The 21465-nt window shown below is 39.2% G+C and overlaps 1 protein-coding gene across 1 annotated transcript in view; it reads left to right on the top strand.

The window, feature by feature from the left end:
• Positions 1 to 279: 279 nt before the first annotated feature.
• The window catches only part of pdlim5b (PDZ and LIM domain 5b), a 71080-nt gene continuing 49894 nt past the window's right edge, over positions 280 to 21465 (top strand). Inside the window, exons 1-2 of the mRNA XM_030065134.1 lie at positions 280 to 369; positions 8207 to 8312. Of these exons, the coding sequence (XP_029920994.1) occupies positions 8214 to 8312 (99 nt within the window). The 5' untranslated portion in view covers positions 280 to 369; positions 8207 to 8213. The remainder of the gene's footprint in view (positions 370 to 8206; positions 8313 to 21465) is intronic.

Below are 21465 nucleotides of genomic sequence, written 5' to 3'. Positions count from 1 at the left end.
ACCGAAATTGTTAAATAAATGCAGCAGATTTGACCGCAACTGGAGGGTTAAAAAAGTTGCAGCTTGACTTTATAACCATAATGCTCTGGCCAAGTAGACACAGTAGTCAGCACAACTCACCTGTACTGTTCCACGGTGAGGCAAGCCCACGCCTGCCGTGTAATCCAGGACACACACACACACACACACACACACACACACACACACACACCACACACACAGTGCTGAAGCCCTCCTCCCGGCAGCCAGATGGGGCAGGCTTATATGCGGAAGTGTCAGTTCCGCTCAGTCCAGTTGAGTCCGGCACTGCGGCAGGACGCCTGTTCCCCACACTGTGTTCCCTCAGCAGACCCGGCTCCGCACTGCACGGTAAGCTCAGCTGCCGACACCTGACCGGACTCTGGCTCCATCAGACAGGGAGAGTTCACCTCTCTTAGACAGCAAAACTTTCCATGCCTGTGTCTCTGCCTGTTAGGAGGTTCACTTTTCAATTAAAAGCAACTGCGGAACATTATATGCATAACTTAAAAAATAGTAATGACAAGGTGTTTGTAACAGTTATTTTAACAGACTTACCAAACGGTTTCTATTGACTTTTAAACCGCAAGAAATAGTAAATTAAATGGCGCCAACTTAAGTAATCTTAAGATATGACTTTTGTCACACCCACTAAGAAAAGTAGTTGCCAATAGCTAGTATTTGAGCTGCGGCTCAGTTTCCGTGACAAACAGAGCTGCACGGAGGCTGCCGTGCGTTTTTCAAAATAAAACCCGAACTCTGTCACTTTAGTCTGACTTGTCTCAGGCTCCACTGACACACCAAGATTTACATGGAAATGTCAGTTTGTAGCTTACATAATAGCTGTTGGTTATACTTTTATATATGTATATATATATATGTATGTATATATATATTTTGTTCACATTTGTAAAAGCAATTTCTTATTATTTGGCTATTATTATTTTTATTGTTGTACAATGATGGTGATGCTGCTAACAATAATAATAATAATAATAATAATAATATAATTTTGTTTTGTACACTATAGAATAATGAATAAGTAAATAAATTAAAATAATGTATAATAAAGCTACAATATACAACCTGGACTTATCTGGGCTATTTGGGCTTGTCTGGGAACCTGGAAAAGAAAGGAAGAAAGAAAGAATGAAAGACCTGCATATTGCCCATGTTCATAGACTGAAGATTGGTGGTAATACTTTTTTAAAAATACTTTTTTATTGTCAGTTTTATCACTTATTTATTTCTCATATTAAGTGCTGTGATGCAAAAGTAGAAATCTCGTTGAAATCCATGCTTTCTTTCAACTAGTAGAGTCTACAGGCAAATGTTCAGTGTATTTATTGATTTTTTTATTTTTAGCTGTTGAGTGTCTTATCAAACTGGCCACAGATAATGTTTTCTGAGCAGTGTTTTCCTTTTTGTAAAGTGGTAGTGATTCAATGTATTTCTCTGAGCAACACCGTTCAGCTACACTGTGAGAATGGACCTTACTTTGTGAGACATCATGGCCTACTGTTGTCACCAGTCCTGCTCTCCTGAAATCTGGTGAAATGAACACAATGTCTTCAAATGCAAATGCAAGGTTCATGCATAAAGCGAGAGAAATACCTTACCTTACCAACAAAGGCTTACATACAGGAGCCACGACTAGGCATCTGCAGTTTGATGTGGTGGATGGGTGTGTACACTTATGTGAGTGAAGTTTGAACTTTTAGCAAGTTCAGTTGTTCTTATTGAAGCATGCTTAAAGGTAACGTAGGTTTTAGTTGCCCTAAATGTAACTCATGCCTTTGCTCATCACCTAGGTAAACTTTGGGGGTGAGGAAGACGTGAAAATGACATTTGCTATTGTCATATATTCCAGTTTGTGCTACTGTCACACTATCCTTGCATGGTGGTGGGTCATAATCGTCATGTAACTTAACAGACATATAAATATAGACATACACATATACATATACTCATTCCGAACATGTAATATCTCAGTTGATGCTAAACTTCATCAGATGTAACAAGAGTACGTAACTGAGAGACATTGCCATGAATTCCTGTGGTTGAAATCATTTGTTACATTTGATTGTAATTTGTTTGCAATAAAGCATGAAAAAAATGACAGTGCCATTTTCTATACGTAACTGTAATCTATTGAGTCCTGGAGAAATTACATCTAAAAGGAAAGCCATTGTTGAGAATTATGTGTTTGATTGAGAACTGAGACCAAATGCCTTGGCCACAGTGTCTGCCCTGTTTAAAAATAATTCCTGTTATTTTAAACCTGGGCTTATTGTGGTAGTTTTTGCTATTGTGATGATTTATTGTGTTCAAAATGTGGTCACTTCACCGTGGAGGTTGATCTGCCTCCACTTCAGATGTCAGTTTATGTGACTTTGTTCACTGTGGTTTTGTTTTCTGTGTATTGTTTATATCCCACATTTTCCCCTCATAGGGATCTTATACTATATATAAGACAGGAATTAAACTTTGAACATGATCATAATGATAACTGCACACATTCCTAACCTAGTTTACATCTGAATTGCTGTATGCATGTATAGAACTCACTAGTTATATATGGGAACAATAAAAGGTGTGTCTGCTTGTGTCTGCATGATATCATTAAGGCCTGGAAAACAAGCATGGGCATGATGTGATCTTATGGCCTGTTCCCTCGCTACTATCGTAAAGATATGTAACTGACGTGGGTCTCGACTTGAGAAAGCAGGGTAAACATGGGTGTAATTAATGACATTAATTAAGGTCTCATTCAATTTAGGTTTAGCAGAGCCTTTTCAATGAATCACAGTGTACAATAGCAGAACCCTGACTGTGTTGGTAGACCTATTTATTAATCTTGTACTCTGTGGATACTGCTGAAAACTGTGAATTTCCTTCGGGATGAATAAAGTATCTATCTAAATGGAATGGAACCCCTTTTAATGTCATTAATAACACCTGTGTTTTACATTTGTTGTAACTTTTTACTTACCTTCTGCATACCCTGAGAGCGATGTCCCTGTGCGCTGTGAAATGTAATGGTGGTTTTTGAATGAGCATGTCACATAAAACTGATGTTGTTTTAACAGAGCAATCCCATGCTTTGTATTCTTCAAGGCTTTCTCTAAGTGGATAATGGGTTGTTTCTAAACAAGGGACATATGTCCTGAAACTGTAATTATTTGTCTTTGCTTAGAGCCTATTTATGTTCCTTATCTCTTTTGTCCCCCCTAAAATAGAATGTCTGTCAGAGTTATCAGTGCAGGGGTGCAGATTGAAATGAAGTGGCAAACAGAGCTTGCAGCGGTGTGAAAGATACTGTATCATGGCCTGTGACGGGCTGAATTGAAGATATGCTTATTTTGAGGTCAGGACATGAATGGTAGTCAGAGATTTGGTTTCAGTAGTGTTTTTTGGTGACCTGCAATGGATTGTAGGAAACATATGCAGTAGTATGTGGGGTTCTTTTATGTGCTTTAATGGGACTGGAAATACAAGCATATGCTTGAGGTGTTTTTGACAGAAAAAGCAATACTAGCCAGATCTAGCACACATGTTGAACTGCATGTCATGTTTTAGGTGCTAAATAAACAAGGCAGAATTAAAAATCAAAAGTAGGTGACCACCACTGGATGTTTGGTTGTGTTGTATTTAGGTTGCCCGGCCGTACATAATTAGATTGATTTGATAGCCATTCCTTCCTCCACCCATCCTTCCTCTCCACTGTTTGCTATGCCCAGTGGATTGCATTTTTCATGCTAGTGAGGGAGGCGACTCAATCACTAGCACTTGTGTTAGTATTTTAATTTTAACCAATTAATAACAGGGTTGGTTGAATAACTTGTCATCAGTTCCCTATGTGGTGGTGGAGGCCTTGTAATTTCCCCTGAACCAAAAACAATCTTGGCTCACCTCAACCCTGTGTCACCTTGAAGAGAGAGACAGCTGTCTCTAATTGAGCACTGTCTTATTATAGACTTAGATATGCTGTGTGTGTGCATGTGTTTGTGTGTGTGAATATTTGAGTGTGTGTCTGTGCGTGTGCTTTTAAATGTGAGAGTGTATGACAAGCAGAACTATGGGCGGGGGGTGGGGTTCCAGGTGTGCACCTCCTCCTAATCTCTTTCACATATTATTTTATTTCTTCTCCTCCCTCTTCAGTCTCTTCTTAGTCTCTTCTGTTGGCGTCTTTAAAGAACCTGTTTTACTATGAGCTTGCCATCTAGTTTTGTGCGTGTGTGCAGGTGACAGGCTGCAACAGGTTGTGCTGGGGGCCTGAGGGTGCAATAACACATCATGTTAGAGTTTTTGTGACAATAGTATGACTTACAACCTCAAAATGACATGTTCCTGCCATGAAAAGACACTGTTGGTCATGAAATAATCATCAGAAAAGTCATTTTTCTTTCTACTGTCTCTACTGGGTGTAAAAAAGGCACTGACACCTCTGTACACTGCTCAGGAGAATCCTTATATGTTCTTCCTATCATCTAGGATTATTTGATTAATGTTTCAGAAAAAACAAACAATGAATTCCTCTGCTATGACACCAAGAACAGACGTGTTTATATGAACTTCTTTACCCAGTTACTCCTCAGGGATCAATAAAGTATTTCTGATTCTGATTCTGTTGTCACCAGCAAGCAGTTCTGCACCAAAACATGTATGTCTACCCCCCAAAAATCACTTTAGTCACCTCAATCCAGTCACCTTAATTTTTCTCCCAGTTAGGGCTGGGCGTTATGGCCAAAAAATAAAATCTCAAATTTTTTTCAAACATTTCACAATTTACGATTTTAATCTAGATTTTTCCTTTTTCTCACTAACTGCCTAACTGATGGGATTTCTTGGGAGTTCTTTGCAGGCATGATCATAGTGATTCGGCATTGCATTTCTGGACATGCACGTTCTGTGGCTATTACTAAAAGTTACATAGACACAATCTAGATTTTAAGATTCAGACATTTTTTTTTTGCATTGATTTAAAACATAAAGTTGAATGAACTGATTTAGCACCCAGCCCGACTCCCTTTGTTCTCTGTAGAGTTGATCCAAACTTTATGTTGCATAACATCGTTAGTATGAGTCTTCTCTTTGTTGCCCTCTAAAATAAACATGGATAATCACATCTGCCTGTTTGACAACAGTGTCTGAATTTCCCCCTCTTCACGTGACTGTAACATACATGTGATATATGCTCTCAGGTCAGTCTCTGACATCATGTTTTCAGGTCAACATCCACCGCGCCTGATGGGCAGGGCAAAGGTGATATATTTCCACATGATGTGTGGTGTAACTTTCCCTCAGTGTGTACACAAAGAGACAGACCACAGCCTGTCATCTGAATACTCACAGCAAACTCACTCTCTCTTCCTCTCTCTCACACACAGACACCAGTAAGCACACTGTGTTCTATAGATATTTAGATATGCTGTTTTCTTTGAAAGGACTCTATGACTGACCATGATAATATATGCAATAATGAGTTGAATTTTAACATTTGACAACACTTTACCTTCTTTCCAATGAACTGTTGTTTTTAATGTTTCACACGCAGCTATATTGATTTATTTTCTCAGCGTAAAAGAATGCATGACAGGCCCTTTTGAAACCAGTGAAACTCAGTAGTGCCTGAAATATTGTACTGCACCAAATATGCAAAGAGACAGTACACTCCAGCCAGTGAGGTGTTTGAAAACCACAGCACTACCTGCAGTCCTGTCCTCCAGTTGAATATTTTCAGCAGTGAATTGGGACCGAGTTGTAACAAGTCCCCAGCCATCCAGGGTGTTTCTCAGCCTTTTCTCTGTCTTCTTCAGGCCAGGCAGCAGCAGACATTCAACTAACAGTCTCATAATATACTAGGACCTAAGAAAATGTTCAGCAAGATGGGATGCATATTGGACATTTTATTTCTGGATTCCAATTTCTCAATTACCAAGTCTTCAACCCAGAAATTAGTTTGAGGCTGATATGGCTATACAGCTGTTATTTAGTAAAACCGGCATCATTGGATAATCTCTTAGTGGGAAAAGAATTCCAGTGACTTTCTCAGCGGTTAGCATGAAGGAGAAGTGATGCCTTATCCATTTTGTCAGACTTTTTCATGGTGCTTTTTTGTCTCATTTTACCAGAGCTTTGGTGTTACATCCCTTTGTTTTGTATTGTGTGCTCTGTCTGGCCACTATACAATGAGCCTGACTTAGCTTCACATATGGGTTGAATTTGATACAGGAGGAACTATGATGGAGGATATGGCAAAATAAGCATGAAAGAAGTGTGAAATGCACCGTGGAAGAATTGCTTGTTAGTCATGAAAAGAAGGGAGTTGAACTTCCTTTTGCTTGTTGGATACTACTATTACTACTACTACTACTAATAATAATAGTAATAACGTTTTATCTATATAGCGCCTTTCATACAGGGGGTGTAGCTCAGTGTGCTTTACAATAAAGTGGAAAAACAAGAGTATAAAACAGGCAATTTAAAACAAGTGCAAGTGCTATGCAATAAAACCAAGCAATCAGTTGAGAAACAAAGAGTAGAGAAAACAAGTTAAGATACAGAAACAGTCAAATATGCAGATACAAATAATAAATAATAATATATAATAAAAAATAATAATAAAAACAGTTGATTACAAAAATATGTAGATACAAAGGAAGACATAAAAATTTGAAACAAAGAGGACATGCAAACAATGTAAAAGAAAAGAATAAAAGAATAAAACAAAGGAAGCGTGAGTTACTTAGTTAGCTATGTTGAATAAATAAATTTCAGCCGTCATTTAAAAAATGCTCACAGAGCTTGCTGCATGTCCCAAAGCCTTTGGTAGAAAATTCCATAATTTTGGTGCCGAGTTCAAAAAGGCTTTGCTGACGATTCTCTTATTTATTTTCTATTTATTTATAGTTTGAGTGTGGCAGCAGAGTTCGTAATTAATTGAAGTTTATGAGCAGATTGTTTTGGAGGACCAGTGAATAGGGCATTACAGTAGTCTAGTCTGCATATCAGGCCAAAGTACAGCCTCAGGTCACATAGGAATACAACCGATCTGAGAGTTTTTCCTGGTAAACAGACAGTGCTGGCATGTCCATCACAAATTAATCAATTAATTAATTACTTTATTTATTTCAGTTACTGTGGTTGACTCCCTGATTCTTCTCCTCCTTGAACCCATTTTAAAGTTGATGTGAGCACCACCTTGGGCCAGCATTAACGTTACTCTGCAGTTTTGTCAGTAGCATAACCCTTCACCTTTACCTCACACCGAGTATTACCCACAATAAGTTCAATTTAGATTTCTAGTGATGGTAATGGCTAATTTTTTTTTTTTTTTTTTTTCATTTAGCATGTCTTTTTTCCCATTTATGTCATTCCTTGTATCATGGTTTGGCTTGAATTTTTTTCAGTGATTCAAGGTCTTTATATTTAACATATACCAACAAAACACAAAATGTTTTTGTAATTGATTAGGCCTAACAGTATGAATTAAAAGCAGCGCTGAATGTTCTACCATTGCCAGAGTGTTCACTGTAATTTCACATTGTGCTCAAAATACACTTTCCATACATGAACTGTGGTGAGAACACACACAAAAAAGACACGGTTCACCACACACATTCGGTTGAGTGATCCAATGCTGGTGACTCATGGTTTTACAGTTTCAGTACAAAAGTGTTTACACCCCTAATATCTTCAGTGTCATAACATATGAGAGAGACAAAATTCTTTTAGCATAATCTCAACAGGTTGGAAGAGATGCCACTGGATGGCAAGGAAAAGGGAAACACTGAACATTCTTTATGGTCCTCATCAAAGTATTTTGTTTCATAGCAGACAGTAATAACAGACAAGCAGAGGTACATCTAATTATGGTTCATCATGCTAATATTTAACGTAGACCTGCCTGAGCAACGTTTCTACTTGGGCTAGGCAGAATGTACAGAACATGGTGCTCCAACTTGAAAATAGTAATCTTTCCTAACGGCCAGCCCCCTGAAAACACTTGGCTGCACATCATGCTACTTAGTTGCAATACACACAGCACCACGTGTGATCTGATGTATCATCGCTGTATATTTCTCTCCCCCCTGCCATTCTCTGTATCTTTATGGTATTGTGCTTTAAATGTGAAGTCTGCCTCCTGTTGGAATATATCAGCATGAACATGTCTCTTTGTCTCCAGGTGAATCATGAGCACCAGCTACAGCGTCTCTCTGGTTGGCCCTGCCCCTTGGGGCTTCAGACTGCAAGGGGGGAAGGACTTCTGTCTTCCCCTCACCATCTCTCGGGTGAGTCGAACACACACACACACACACACACACACACACACACATACACACACCACTTATGTTCCCCTCACTCCATGAAACTCACCTCGGAGGAATGTGACTCACGCTCACTATGCCATTTGCGTGGTTGCTGATGAAAGCGCGTGTGCCATCCGTCTCCAGTGTGACACTCATTGCTGGTTTTAGACACCCTCTCTAACAGTTCATGGCCCTCATCACTCTCCTTTGGTCGTGACCTGTGCACCTCAATGGCTATGGCTGCTGTCATAGGTTTTGTTGCATAACTGAATTGTAACCACGCCACACGATAATTCGAAGAAGTCCTTTGAATTTCTCCGAAGGCCATTCAGTTTATTTGGAAAATGCAGCTGATAGTTCTTAATGGCTGTTGTTATTTTGGTCATTCAGGGGAGAGATAGTGCTTAGTGCCCTGGCTCTGTCCCCTGTGTTAGTTGTGAGGTGAGCAGTTGGAGGCTAGCCTTAGTGGGGCTACATGTCCTCTGTTTGTACTCAGCTATCACAAACTGTCCTTTAATGGCTGATCTCACTGGATCCCACGAAGCTGCAGAGGGACCTCATAAGTCCAGAGTGGCATTTAGTTCTCACCCGGTTGTGTTGAGCCCTGGGTTGGGAGAGGAATGGCTTAAGCCCTGCCTGTCCAGCTCATTCCTGCTGTTGTTACACCGTTTAGGCTCTGTTTTTGTGAAGTGCAAGATGTTTGGTTATTTTGAGAACAGAAGCACTAGCGCAGTAGATGTGCACTGGCAGTGCAGTTATAAGAAGGGTTGGATTAGGAAGAACACATTCTCAGTGGGTGTGGTAGGGGCTGGCATCAGTCACAGCCAATCAAGTCAGCAGTGGAGTCTCCATTAGGGCTGGGCAATAAATAAGTAATTATCACAATACATTATTCCTCAGTATAAATACAAAAAATGTTCAATAAAATGCTGATAAATTTAAACAAAAAATTACTACACGCTGTATTATTTTGGCTGACTTAAAGAGATTAGCACAATGATAATGATGACATTTAGACAATGTGATGATGAAAATAATTTTTCATTTCTAAAACTGCCATACCGACTCACCCTTTTAACATGGACACTCGTCTTCCTCCTCCTATCTGAAGTGTTTCTCAGTCGTTGTAACATTACTGCCTGTTTGGCAGGATTAGCATCAGGCAACTTGTCTTCAACCAGTTTGATCTGCATCCTGTGACTATAACCATGCTGTTGCAGTGTTAGTACTACTTCCTGTTATGAAAGTGAAATCTCAATATCATTCCCAAGGTCAGTTTCTTTTTTTTCTCACTGTTAGGAATTAAAAAAGTAAACATGATCTTAAAATCTCTTAAGTTCTCCCATGGGTTTTTGACCTGCCAAGTTGAGACATAGTTTTGAATGTGGAAAGGCCAGTACAGCTTCTCAAACTATTTTTATGTCATGCCACCATGGTACATGGTATGCGGATCATTGTGTTGTCTTGGTGGCTGTCTGACACTGTCTTGTGAACAGAGTACCTCATGAACAAAACATGATAGAAACTTCATGTTGTAAAAGGTAAAAAAACATACACTTACTACTTATTGAGTGGATGACCTTATTCGCTTTTTGGAGTATGTTGCTGCTAAGTTAGTATATTCATGAGGAAAAAACGGGTTTTCTTGAATTTACTCTAAGTCCTAAATGCTTTGGATATGGTGCCTGATTTTTATGAATCACAGTGCAGTTCCAGGTGCCAGCTTACTTAGACATGGCCAACAGACTTTGTGAGCAGAGGCTCTGGTGCACATTTGGTGTAGTTGTGATAGGAGGACTAAACTCTCAGTAGATGTGTACAGGCAGCGTCAGTCATGGCCAATCAAAATAAATTCTTATTCCCTTTGAAAGCAGCGTACTTCCTGCCATGGCACATCGACAGTTTCGTAATAGATTAGAGAAGTCCAGACATGCTTCTTCCAAGAGGGAACTGATGTGCTTATTGGATGAGGCATGCAAAACTGCACAGTGCTTTGGGAAGGTCCTCGTACATCCTTCTAAGCACTTATGGATGACAGATATTGGTAAGAATCAGCCCTTAATCTAATCCAGGCCAGACTCTGCCTTATTACTGTCTTGGGAACGAGCATTAACATCAGATTTTCGGTGTGCATATAAACGTGTCTCTGGTTGAAGAATACAAATCCTATCTGTACACGAAGCAGTGGAAAGTGCAGGGTTCTTGAAGAGGCAGAGAAGTCCAAAAATAACAATGGCGGGGGGTGGGGAGGCACTGGATTTCACAAATTAGCTATACCTTCTCTGTATCATCTAAATACCTTCTCTGTGTCATCTAATGGTTCCCCTTTTCTTTTTGAACAGTTTGTATAAAATTGATTAGAGAAGCGTAATTAACTTAAGAGAGGTTCATCTGATTTGGGCGATGCCCGCGTGCATGGGCCTTCGCCAACTTCTGGCTCTAAAATAGCACAGAATGCCAGCGCTTGAGTTACGACGTGGCCTCAGTGGGCAGAGGTACAAGTGGAATTTTTGAGACCCAAACCGCGCTGTGCCACCCAACTTGACTCTGCCCTCTAGTGCCTTCCCGCCCACTGCAGCACAAACATGCTGCATGAAGACAAGCATGTTGACGTAGAAATATTTAATTAATGCACTCGTTATCCCAATAAATAATCTCGCTAGCATAACTGGTGATATTATTGTATAGTGCTGTTTATGGCAGAACTTTACACGGCTCAGCAGGCTCTTGTTTGTTAACCACCAGATTTAATCTGAATGGGCAAATCTCTCATCTCTGTAGAGCAAATGAGATTGTACAGGATATGATAATAAAACCATGAAACAGATGTGAAGTGAGATTATATTTCCTTACATACCTGATTTGCTTATTACTGATATGTGATATGGGTGTCTCAACTCCTCTTTCATCACCACTTCAGGCTGCCCTACACCTGAAGTGGTGGATTATATCTAAAGAGAAATGGAGACTGATACCATAGATGAGACATACTGTATATTGTTTATATCTTTGTCCTCAATGCCTGTGGGTGGTACAAAGACCTTCAAGACAGCTGTGGAGGCCATAATCACAGGGCGTTGTGGCCGTGGCTGAAATATGAGGAGAGTATGTGCCATTGTATCACTCAGAGTCTGTTGAAGGCTCTGTCTTCATCAGTGTCTCTCTCACCGCGTGGACACAGGCTGTACGTGTGTGATAGTTTGTGTGTTTCTGACTATCTGTGTCTGTGAGAGTGAGAGAGAGGGATTGGGAATTTAAACAATGCCATTTCAGTTGCCATCAGCGGAAACTGTGTTTGGGCAAGGTAAATAAAGATAACATGATGATCTAGATGGAACAATTGACTGTGCCACCCCAGGGGAGCAGTCAAAACAGCCACGAGTGTCTGGCCTCTCACACCCTAAGCCAGATGGCTACATTCCAAATGGCATCCACCACACCTCGACCCAGGCTCAGCAATATCCCCTTATTTTCAGCACAAAGGAACAAAATGTAACACTAATTTGTCTTCACTGTTTTTTTTTGTTTTGTTTTGTTTTTGAGCCAACAGTACTCATGTTCATGTTCATTAGTTGCAAACTGATGCATTCAGTTCACCATCTACCAAAAATATGAGCAGGTAAAATGAGTACCATTTGGTTAATGCACATACACAACACTGATTCCAGAATACTGCGCCTTGTTGGTGGAAATGGAACTTTCAATTATAAATGCTGTGAAATAATCCAGAAAATGTAATTGTGATTGCATGTTTGCTTATCTTTTTGAAAAACAGATTTTTACTTGCTTCAAATGTTAATGGGAATGTACACAAACTGCACCTCTCATTTTCAGGTTAGATTGCCTATTTATTTCAAAGAGATGTCAAATAATATGAATGTAGGATTAAAAAAAAAAAAATCCTCCAGGGGCTCCAATGGGCCCCCTAAAATTTATTAGACAGTTCACAGTAAAAAAGAAGCACATTTATATTGTTCATGCCTTGGCCATCTGAGCCATTGGGGCCCCCAGAAGTTCCTTTTAGAGGTTTTCGCTCCTTGCCCCTCTCAGAGTAAACATGCCACTACATAGGAGTAAGATGAAAAGCATCTCTGCCACCACAAATAAACTGTCAAAATAAACTCGACAGAAAGCTTGAATAAATCACTAAGTACAACCTCTGTGTGAAAGAGGCTTTCATAAAACCTTTTTTGAGGTCTGTGGTGGTGAGTAGCAACTTCATTGAGCATAAAAGTGGTGAATGTCCTTTGTCCAGCAGTTGTCCTGTGATGAGTCACCAGTGGTCTGGAGCATTCACAGCACTGCTCAGCCAGGCACCATGACACTCAGCTTTTCATTCCATCACATTACTGGTCAGTGACATTCCTGGGACATAGTTCCATCCCAACACATGACCACGTCATGGCACAATGAATGTATCAGATTTCTTGCTATGTGCACAGGCGTCAGTAATAAGTCTACCTCTTATCCACTTATTCAATTTTAAATCCCATTCTCACACAATGCACAGTGGACATAATACATGTTAAACATGTGCTGTTTGTCTTGGATTACAGTTGAAAATCTGATACATCCGTTTTCCTAAATCTGGAGGCCCTTTTGCTGAGGCAGAAGTTGAAGTTGGTATTCTGTTCTTAATGTGGGCTACAGAAGAGAGAGGTCAAGAGTTTCTTGGTTTAGTTATTACATAGTCTGTACTATACTTTACATGGAATGGAACGGAATGGAATGGAATGGATCTTTATTGTCATTATACAAAAATGTACAATGAAACTCCGTTGGCTTCTCTCAATATAAAAACAAAAGACAAATAAAAAGACATGTACCGTCTAAAAAAAAAAAAAAACACACATTCCACCAGTTAAACAATAAACAAGGCAGCTATGAAAGCTGTCAGCACAGGAATTAAAGACCCTGACTGTTCCTCCAGAATTTCTACCTCAATATTAAAAAAAATTAAACATTAAAGAGTATTTGGTCAATGTTCTCCTTAAAATTTAAAAATGACTTAATGGCTCCGATATACTGTTTCACCAAAAAAAAAAAAAAAAAAAAAAAAAAAAAGTACACTGGCCACACTAGCTATCTCATTTAAAAAAAAAAAAAAAAAACACATTAAAAAATATTTTTTCACAGAAGCACCATGTTTATAATGTATTATCTCCCTCTCACATCCGTGAGTCATATGAGGCCCCCTGTCCTGTCTCCCTGCTGTGGAATGTTAGTTTAGGATCAACTGTTTATGCAGACTCCCCCTCTGTGGCCTGGTGGTAGCAGGACGCTCATCTGTCCCACGAGCTCATTTCAGACACTCAGCAGTCTGATCAAGTCTCTCATCCAAGTCGTGTTTTGTTCAAAGGCTTACAGAGCACTGGAGCCATGTTTCCTATTGGAGAGCGATGTCATCACTGCCTCCCTGTTTGGACTGCACAGAGTGGCCGTCCAGGCTACTGTGTCACACAGTGCAAGTCCTGTGTGGAGGGCTGCAACTAATGATTGTTATCATTGTCAGTTAATCTAGTTTTAATGGATTAATTGCTGAAAAATTTAGTCTGTGAGCCTACTAATTTAATCTAATAATTTAGTCTGAATTACCTATAGCAGTCCTGTAAGAAATGACACGGTGGTGTAGTGTTAAGGGACAAGGGGCTAGCCTTAGGGGTCAGGGGTTAGCTCAGGTACAGGGTTAGGGTTAGGGGCAGACAGATTCTGTGTCAGGGGTGGGTGCTGGACGAGTCAATCAACAGACACATCTTAGCTGACCCGAGTTCAGATCTGAGCTGTGGCAGTGTTCGCTTTTAGGTAGCGAATATAAATTGGCTAATATTAGCTACCTAAAAATTCTAAACAAGCTTGGATTTGAACAAACAATATTAGCAAGCTAATGTTAGCTACCTGAACACGAACAGTGCTCTAGCTTGGATTTAGCTGATATTAGCAAACGTTCGGTAATATTAATTAGCTAATGTTAACCTTAACCATGACCTTTTCTTAAACTTTGCCATCATGTAAAACCTTTCCTAAGCTAAACAATAACCTTTACCTATAAACTTTCTCAGCATTTTCAATGGCTAGTTCCCTAGCTCACTAGCTAGCCGCAGACACTCGTCTATGTACTTGTATGGGTTGTTGCTGTCAAAGTTCTTCTTTAACCTGACCAGCAGCCAAAAGTAAACCAGATGATCTTACATGAGTAGAAAAAAACAAGTAGCCTAATTTCATTTTAGTGAGCTTAGTGAAACTGTAACCAGGAATATTTACTTGTAGAATAACTAAAACAGTTGATCCATTATTGAAATTCAAACTGATTGATTTGATCTTGACTAAGTAATTGACTGATTGTTTCAGCATTTGCTCTGTGTGGTGAAAATACAGTTTGATTTGAAGCTGCAAATTCCTACATATGAGCATTCTACATATCATATTTAAAATGTCAGATTTATCAGTGTGGCCATTTTAAATCCTTGGACTTGCTATTTATTAGAGGGAGGGAAAACATATGAAACCATGCAGCAGTCCAACCACGGCTCCAGTCTCCTATTAACAGACTGAGGAAACAATTGTGTCGACCACAGACCAATTTTCAGGTCCATTAGAGGCATACATGGCTATAATTAGATAGACTTTGCAATAAACTTGCATCTGTTTTTTAAGAAATGACATTATGTCAGACGTTTGTTTTGGTATGTGTTTGTAATTACATTGTATTTACAATACAATCAACCTGTCGAGGTTTAATAAATTAGGTCTAGATGATAAGCACAAGACTTACTTTGAAGTATTGCATGTGCTGTTTAATATTTAGATGGGGAGTATAAATATGAAAAGTAAGTGTTAATTTAGGAAGTAACCACCCAATATTCAATAGATAACTTGCAAAGGAAGGAAAGAGTTCTGTACATTATGTGTCCTGGTGCCAAAGTTCCCAATGCTTCACCATTTTTCTGTCACAGTAACTTACGGCTGCTCCAGCTTCTGTTTGGACAAAGCTGCAAAACTCATGAAACAATAGAAAATGTCATGTTATAACAGTGACCTCTCATTTGAAATACGTCAGTCTGTGTAAATTGTAAAAAAATATGTGTGTGTGTGTGTGTGTGTGTGTGTGAGTGTGTGTGTGTGTGTTCACTAGCATGCATCTTGGTCTTTATTGCAGGTCAGTTGGGGGTCGCTGGCCTTGCTGAGTTTTTCCTCTCCTTTTTTTATCTTCCTCTCCTTTCCTCCTCTGAGCCCCTACTCCTTTCTGTTTGTTGTTTTAGTAACATGTGATACTCCGACTGTTATACAAACTAAATTTAGCTGTGTGTAAGCAGCAGGCTTTGTGCCTCCTCATGTCTTCTCCACACATCCCCACTCTTTTGGTAAGGCTAATGTCCCATACAAATCAAATTTCAGTGAGGTGTCTGGTGAGACCGACACATTAGCAGTATGGTTGGTAGTTTTTGCATATTAGAACAGTATTGACATGGAGTTGCAATTTGCTTTGAAGCAATCAGCCCCACTTTTGGCAGCTCTGTTCTGAAAAGTGCTGCTCCTGAGCATTTCAGGAAACATCACCATGATGTTGAGGCTAGGATTAGGGCAAAAGAAGGGCTGTCACCTGGTTAGGTATAGGCAACAAAACCACTTGGTTAAGGTTAGGGAAAGGTTAGGTTAAGGCATCAAAATGGGACCGGGACACACACAAAATGTCTCGCTGGAAACAGGAATCAAATCGTATGACCAAGCTGCAGCATTTGATACCCTAATCCAGCAGCTTTTCCATCGTGCCAGTTTTGTAATCTCTTTTTATGGTCTTGTCTTGTGATGTGATCTTTGCTGCGTGAAATAATGTACCCTCTTAGTTTACTGTATTCCCAGTGCAAATTTCATTCATGCCTGGCACTCTAAGTCTGATTGGTGAGACACTGAAGTTGTTTATACTTTGTTTATAAGTTGGTTTATGAACATGAACTTAAATCAGTAAGTATTTTATGGTAATTTAACCCAGAACTTTAGATGAGTGACAGTTTTTGCGTCAGAAACCATTGAGAATTGGATTTAGGAACCTTTGTGCATGTCAGTGTGCATGTCAGGAATTCTTCGGGTTAATTATTAAAGCTGAATGGAGCACAACAATTTTAAGTTATTTTTATTGCGTTTTCAAACAGAGATATATAACCGCTGCTTTTGTGAGGATTTTACATTTAGTCTGGTCTAACTGTAAACACAAGTCATTTGTCATGCTTTTTTATATAGTTTTACATTGGTTCTCTCATGCAGTCTCAACCTATCAGCGCACGCTCAATCCACAGTGTGGAACACTGACCTGTGGAACACTGACCTGTGGGTTTTCCCTAAAATATTTAAGTCACAAAACTACCCACATGCAAATCAGGAGGCTTTTAGGGGCTGGCTGGAGATTTTACATGACTTGTGACATTTTGACCATTTGAAAGAATCTGTACATGTTAAATGAGGACTGGCGTTGGCATTGTTATGTATTTTTAAACTTAAAAAAAAAGTGTGAAAGTATTCTTGGGGAAGAGGTGATGAGCAATTAACTGAAAGAAAAACTCCTGACTTAAATGTACATTTTTCATATTATTCAAACTGAGAAAATTCCAGGTATCCATATTTTTTATTTATTTATTTTTTTATTACATTTTTTTTTCATTAAAATTAAAATAATGTAGAAATAATTGTTGTGTATTGCGCAGCTCAACAGATAAAGAGTAATCCGGCCTGCCCTGGTCTGACAAAGAGCCATCTCCTTTGCCAGAGTTCAAGTCCAGAAAAAATAAATTCAAGCGGTAGAAAACTCCCCCTGGCATTTCAGGAAACCACTGAGACAGATAGCTTTGGTCTGCACTATGCAGAGGCCAAAAGGGATAAATTCCAATATGCAGAAATAGTATTAACAATGTGGCTGTATTTTTTATCTGTCTCCTGTGTCAAGACCTCCTGAGCATTTTTATACAGTCCTTGAAAGTGAATTGGAATAGGAACAACCCGAGTCCCTCCAGTACTTCACAGCCTGTTATGATACTCATACGGAAGCAATATGAGGCTCCTCTCCTCCCATCCCACTCCAAATCATCAATATAATATATAGTGTTCATTCCTTTTGAAGAGAGTATGATGGCTATTTCATAGGTTTGATTGAGATAGCGTTGTGCCATGATGGTGTCTTATGAGCATTTTACTGTCCAGTTCTTTTGTGCCAAGGTTACAAAGAGGTAAAAACAGAAAGCACCATGTGGGACAGACAGTGATTTATAGACACTGGGAGAACTGGGAGAATGCCCTGAATGTTCAAATATTAGATGGTTGTGGTGTTTTTAAGTTATGTGTGTGGTTACCTCCTGACCAATTTAAGCACTAATGCACATTGTCTCGTTTCACAATATTCAAATTAGTGCTGAGAATAAGAATTTAAAAAAAAAACTGCTCTCATTCCAGATGTTCTGCAGGAGTAAGAGAGACTTTTGGTTTTGATAACCTTACTAAAGCTAGTGTTGAGATTTGAATTGTGCGGTGAGCATGAGACAAAAAAAAAAAAAAAAAAAAGATTGGAGGCAGACCTTATTTATGGTGAAACCACTGGCCAGAATATGGATCCAAAACCATATCAACACTGCCACTTTTGTGACTGCTGATTAATGTCACATGGAGGCAGAATGTGGAAAAGTCAAGCACAAGGCAAAAGCCGAGCCAACCTGATGAGTTTGAAATGAAAGGCGTGTTAAGGTGATAACTGTGCGTGGCGCTCAGATAGTCATTTCCCACAGGGCAGCAGATAAGAAGAGCAACTCGATTAATCTTTCATTTGTTTTTTGGCACCATTTTTAGCATGTTTAAAAATCTGGTTTATCTGGTTCGTATTAAAAAAAGTTTTCAGATCACATATGGGTTTAGAAGAGAGCTGTTGACTGTAGTGTGTAATCACAGTAGTCCAGTATGATCTGCCTGGTGCCTGTCTTCAGCTGTATTCAGGGCAGCTGCTTCCAATCTCCCTGATGCCACGGCAGAGGTAAAAGAATTACTATTGTTCCAGTAAGCTATCACTTGATTTTGATCAAGATCCCTGCCAATATTGGCTTCTTTTGTCTGATGAAAAATGGTTAAAGAGACATTCCTCCTTTATTCAACATGCAAGAGAAAGAGCTGAGAACCACCTTTCTGCGCTGTGTAAAACCAGGGTTTAGTTAAGCATGCTTCCTTAAATTCATTCACATGGTCCTGCTTCATGGTTCTAGCTTGGGCTCAGGAAAAGAAGGCACATCTGACCGCCAGCCTTGCTCACTGATGCTGGCATGACGTGTGGCTAACTAAGATATCTAAGATAAGTAACCTAATGACAGGAACTTGGTTTATTTGTTTACTCGAGAGAGCAGCAAAATGTTGACATGTGTACCAGACTGCAAGAGTCTTTGGTAAGAAAGGGCATTATTTCCACTTTCTCTCTCGAAATGAAGAACATCAAATACAATGGGTAACACTAATTTGGAACAGAAAATGTGCCCCATTGCAGCTATGAAGAGGCATGTGTAGCAAGTGCATAGCAAGTACAATTTCTTAGAGGATTTTAAGACAACCTGTGGGGAGGCTTGTGAATGTTTAGGAGTGGTGCTGTCCTGTCTCTCTTACCCAGAGAGTCAGTCTTTTTTTGTATAGGAAAACCATATACAGTAAAATCACGTGGATACTAGAACTAGAATGGAATTTATATTTTGTCCTGCAGCTTAATAATAATAAAACAAAATGTTGGGCATCATTTAAATGCAAAAAGTTAAAAAGCAGTTCTATACAACATACAAGATAAATAACATATTTCTTGTTTAGTGAATTTCCACCAACAACACATTGTGTCATGATCCCCAGACGTAGCCAGTGGATATGGTTATGTGTCTAAGAGAACCTTAATTGGATGAGTCTTGCAGGGATAAAAAGCAAGCCATGATGTGGTTGTAGAAAATAAAAAGATGAAGAAAAGGCTCACTCTGCCTAATGTATCATGCCATCTTAAATAGGAAGCCCTTTATTCCTTTATATTGGCCAAAGTTGGCTTGTTGAAGTGGAATGGGAATCTCAGACTACTACCAGTTCCTCCTGAGACTGCACCCACTTTTGTGCAGGCAGCAGAAAATTCAAATTCCAGCCAGTTCTTCACCAACACCCAGGAGGAAGAGGATCATGTCATTTTGATCATCACCCTCTACCCAGCCCAGATGCTGTGATCAAGAGAATACATTGTCCTGACAGCAAGACATACACAGACACATCTTCATCTGTTAAATCAGCTAAAGGCTTGATTTTTTTCCCCCGACGTGACAAATGCAGTCACATTATAAAGGCACAAGTAACATGGCAGAATTCAGGAATGTCTGCACAGTAAATCACTTCACTTCTATCACCATTCACACACTCACAACACATGCCTTGCTACATTCATTGCTAAAGACAAAGACATGTGTTATCTAGAAATATGTATTTAAATATAACATAATATTGGTATGATATTCACTAATGTGGCAATTTGCAATTAATAATGTAGCAACATGAAAATCTCTCATTCGGAGTTAGATGGACTAGTCACTGTTGAGGCTACTTTAATTGTCAGACAGTAGTTTTCTGTCGTACGGGGCTATCAGGTAGTTTGTAGTATTTGCTGTTTGTATTTCCTGAAGTTGTCGATGCATGGTGTGTCCAACCTTAAAAAGGCAGCAATATCCACAAAAATTCAAAGTGCGTCTTCCCTATTCTGAAACAGAAACATCTAAATGTTTTTTGTTTCCAGCCCCACACACTGATGTCAACATCTAGTAAAAAAAGACTTGTAGTATATAAAAGACTGTGTTTATTATGCATGGTCAGCTGAAACATGTTTTATTCTTCAGTACACTTTCACGTTTGAAGAGCTTTGACCAGATATGGGCATGCATAGGATTTTATAGATGCCATTGCCAGTTACAGTTTCAACCGTTGCCTAATGCTTTTCAGATCAAGAAGCGAGGGAAAAATATGGATACAATTTACAACCTTCAATGTCATTCATAGTTGGATAAAAGAAGGAATGAAATGAGATTGCTGCAGTATTTCCATGACAAACCTGAACGAATAAGTGTGAACTTGCATGCAAGAAAGACCTGCACACTGGTATACTGCACACTCACTTAACATTTAATGCAGTGACAGCTGTGGCACGATAGGGAATTTTGCCTTTGTGAGCAATATTGCAGTTTGCAAGTCCATAATTTAGTTAATCCTACAGTTACTTTGTGTAATCTCCTTTTACTAAGCACATATTTAATTTAGTTTTTACAGTCAGGGTCATACTGGACTGTTGCATCAATAAATTTCATTGGTTAATGTAAAGACAATGTGCTTATTTCAGACTGCATTGTGATTGGCTGTCTGCTTTATTCTGAATCAGAAATATGGGTGATCCTGTAAAACAGAGCAACGGTTTACTCTCCTTCTCTTCTACTACTCCTCTTTTTGATGGATTAGATTATCAGTGACAGCAAATTTAAGGATGGGGATGTTGCAGTAAACCATGAAATTTATGCTGTAATGTGGTTATTTGCCTGTAAGCTGCAACACAAATACGAAGCTTCCTCTGGTGTGAGGGTTGTCATTATGCTCACTGAAAGTATCCATTTTTTTAGGTCCATTATGGGAAGGGATGAGTTAGTTTAAAATGTCCCGATTCCTTGCTGTGATGTAGTGCCAGTCTTTGTGTTGAAATACATTCACCATCACTTATGCAGCCTATTGTTTTCAGTGCTTGTCATCAGTTAGTGTCATAAGTTAGTCACTATGACTGTTCACGTTGATGTCTTAACTGTACAGTAACAGTGATAATCTCTTACGTCCATGATAGCAAACATCCTGTGTTTTCATGTCTAGATGGATAGTAGTTATGCAACTTAATTCCTGTGCAAAATGTCTGTAAATGGCTTTATTAGTGCTGATCTCTATTTTTGAATATTCCTTACTGAAAAAGATCCTAACCTGCCATTGCACTTGATCTCAGGGGTCAAAGTAAGAAAAATCCTGTTTGGCCAAATATCACACATGTTGGAAAAAACAGAAATGTTACATGTAATGTTAATAGTATTGTGGTTAAATCTTTAGTTTTTTTCTTCTCTAA

This window comes from Myripristis murdjan, chromosome 12, assembly GCF_902150065.1.
Source record: "Myripristis murdjan chromosome 12, fMyrMur1.1, whole genome shotgun sequence".
NCBI classification, from domain to species: Eukaryota; Metazoa; Chordata; class Actinopteri; order Holocentriformes; family Holocentridae; genus Myripristis; species Myripristis murdjan.
Note: the sequence above shows the minus strand (reverse complement) of the source record. Positions and strands in the feature narration are given on the sequence as shown.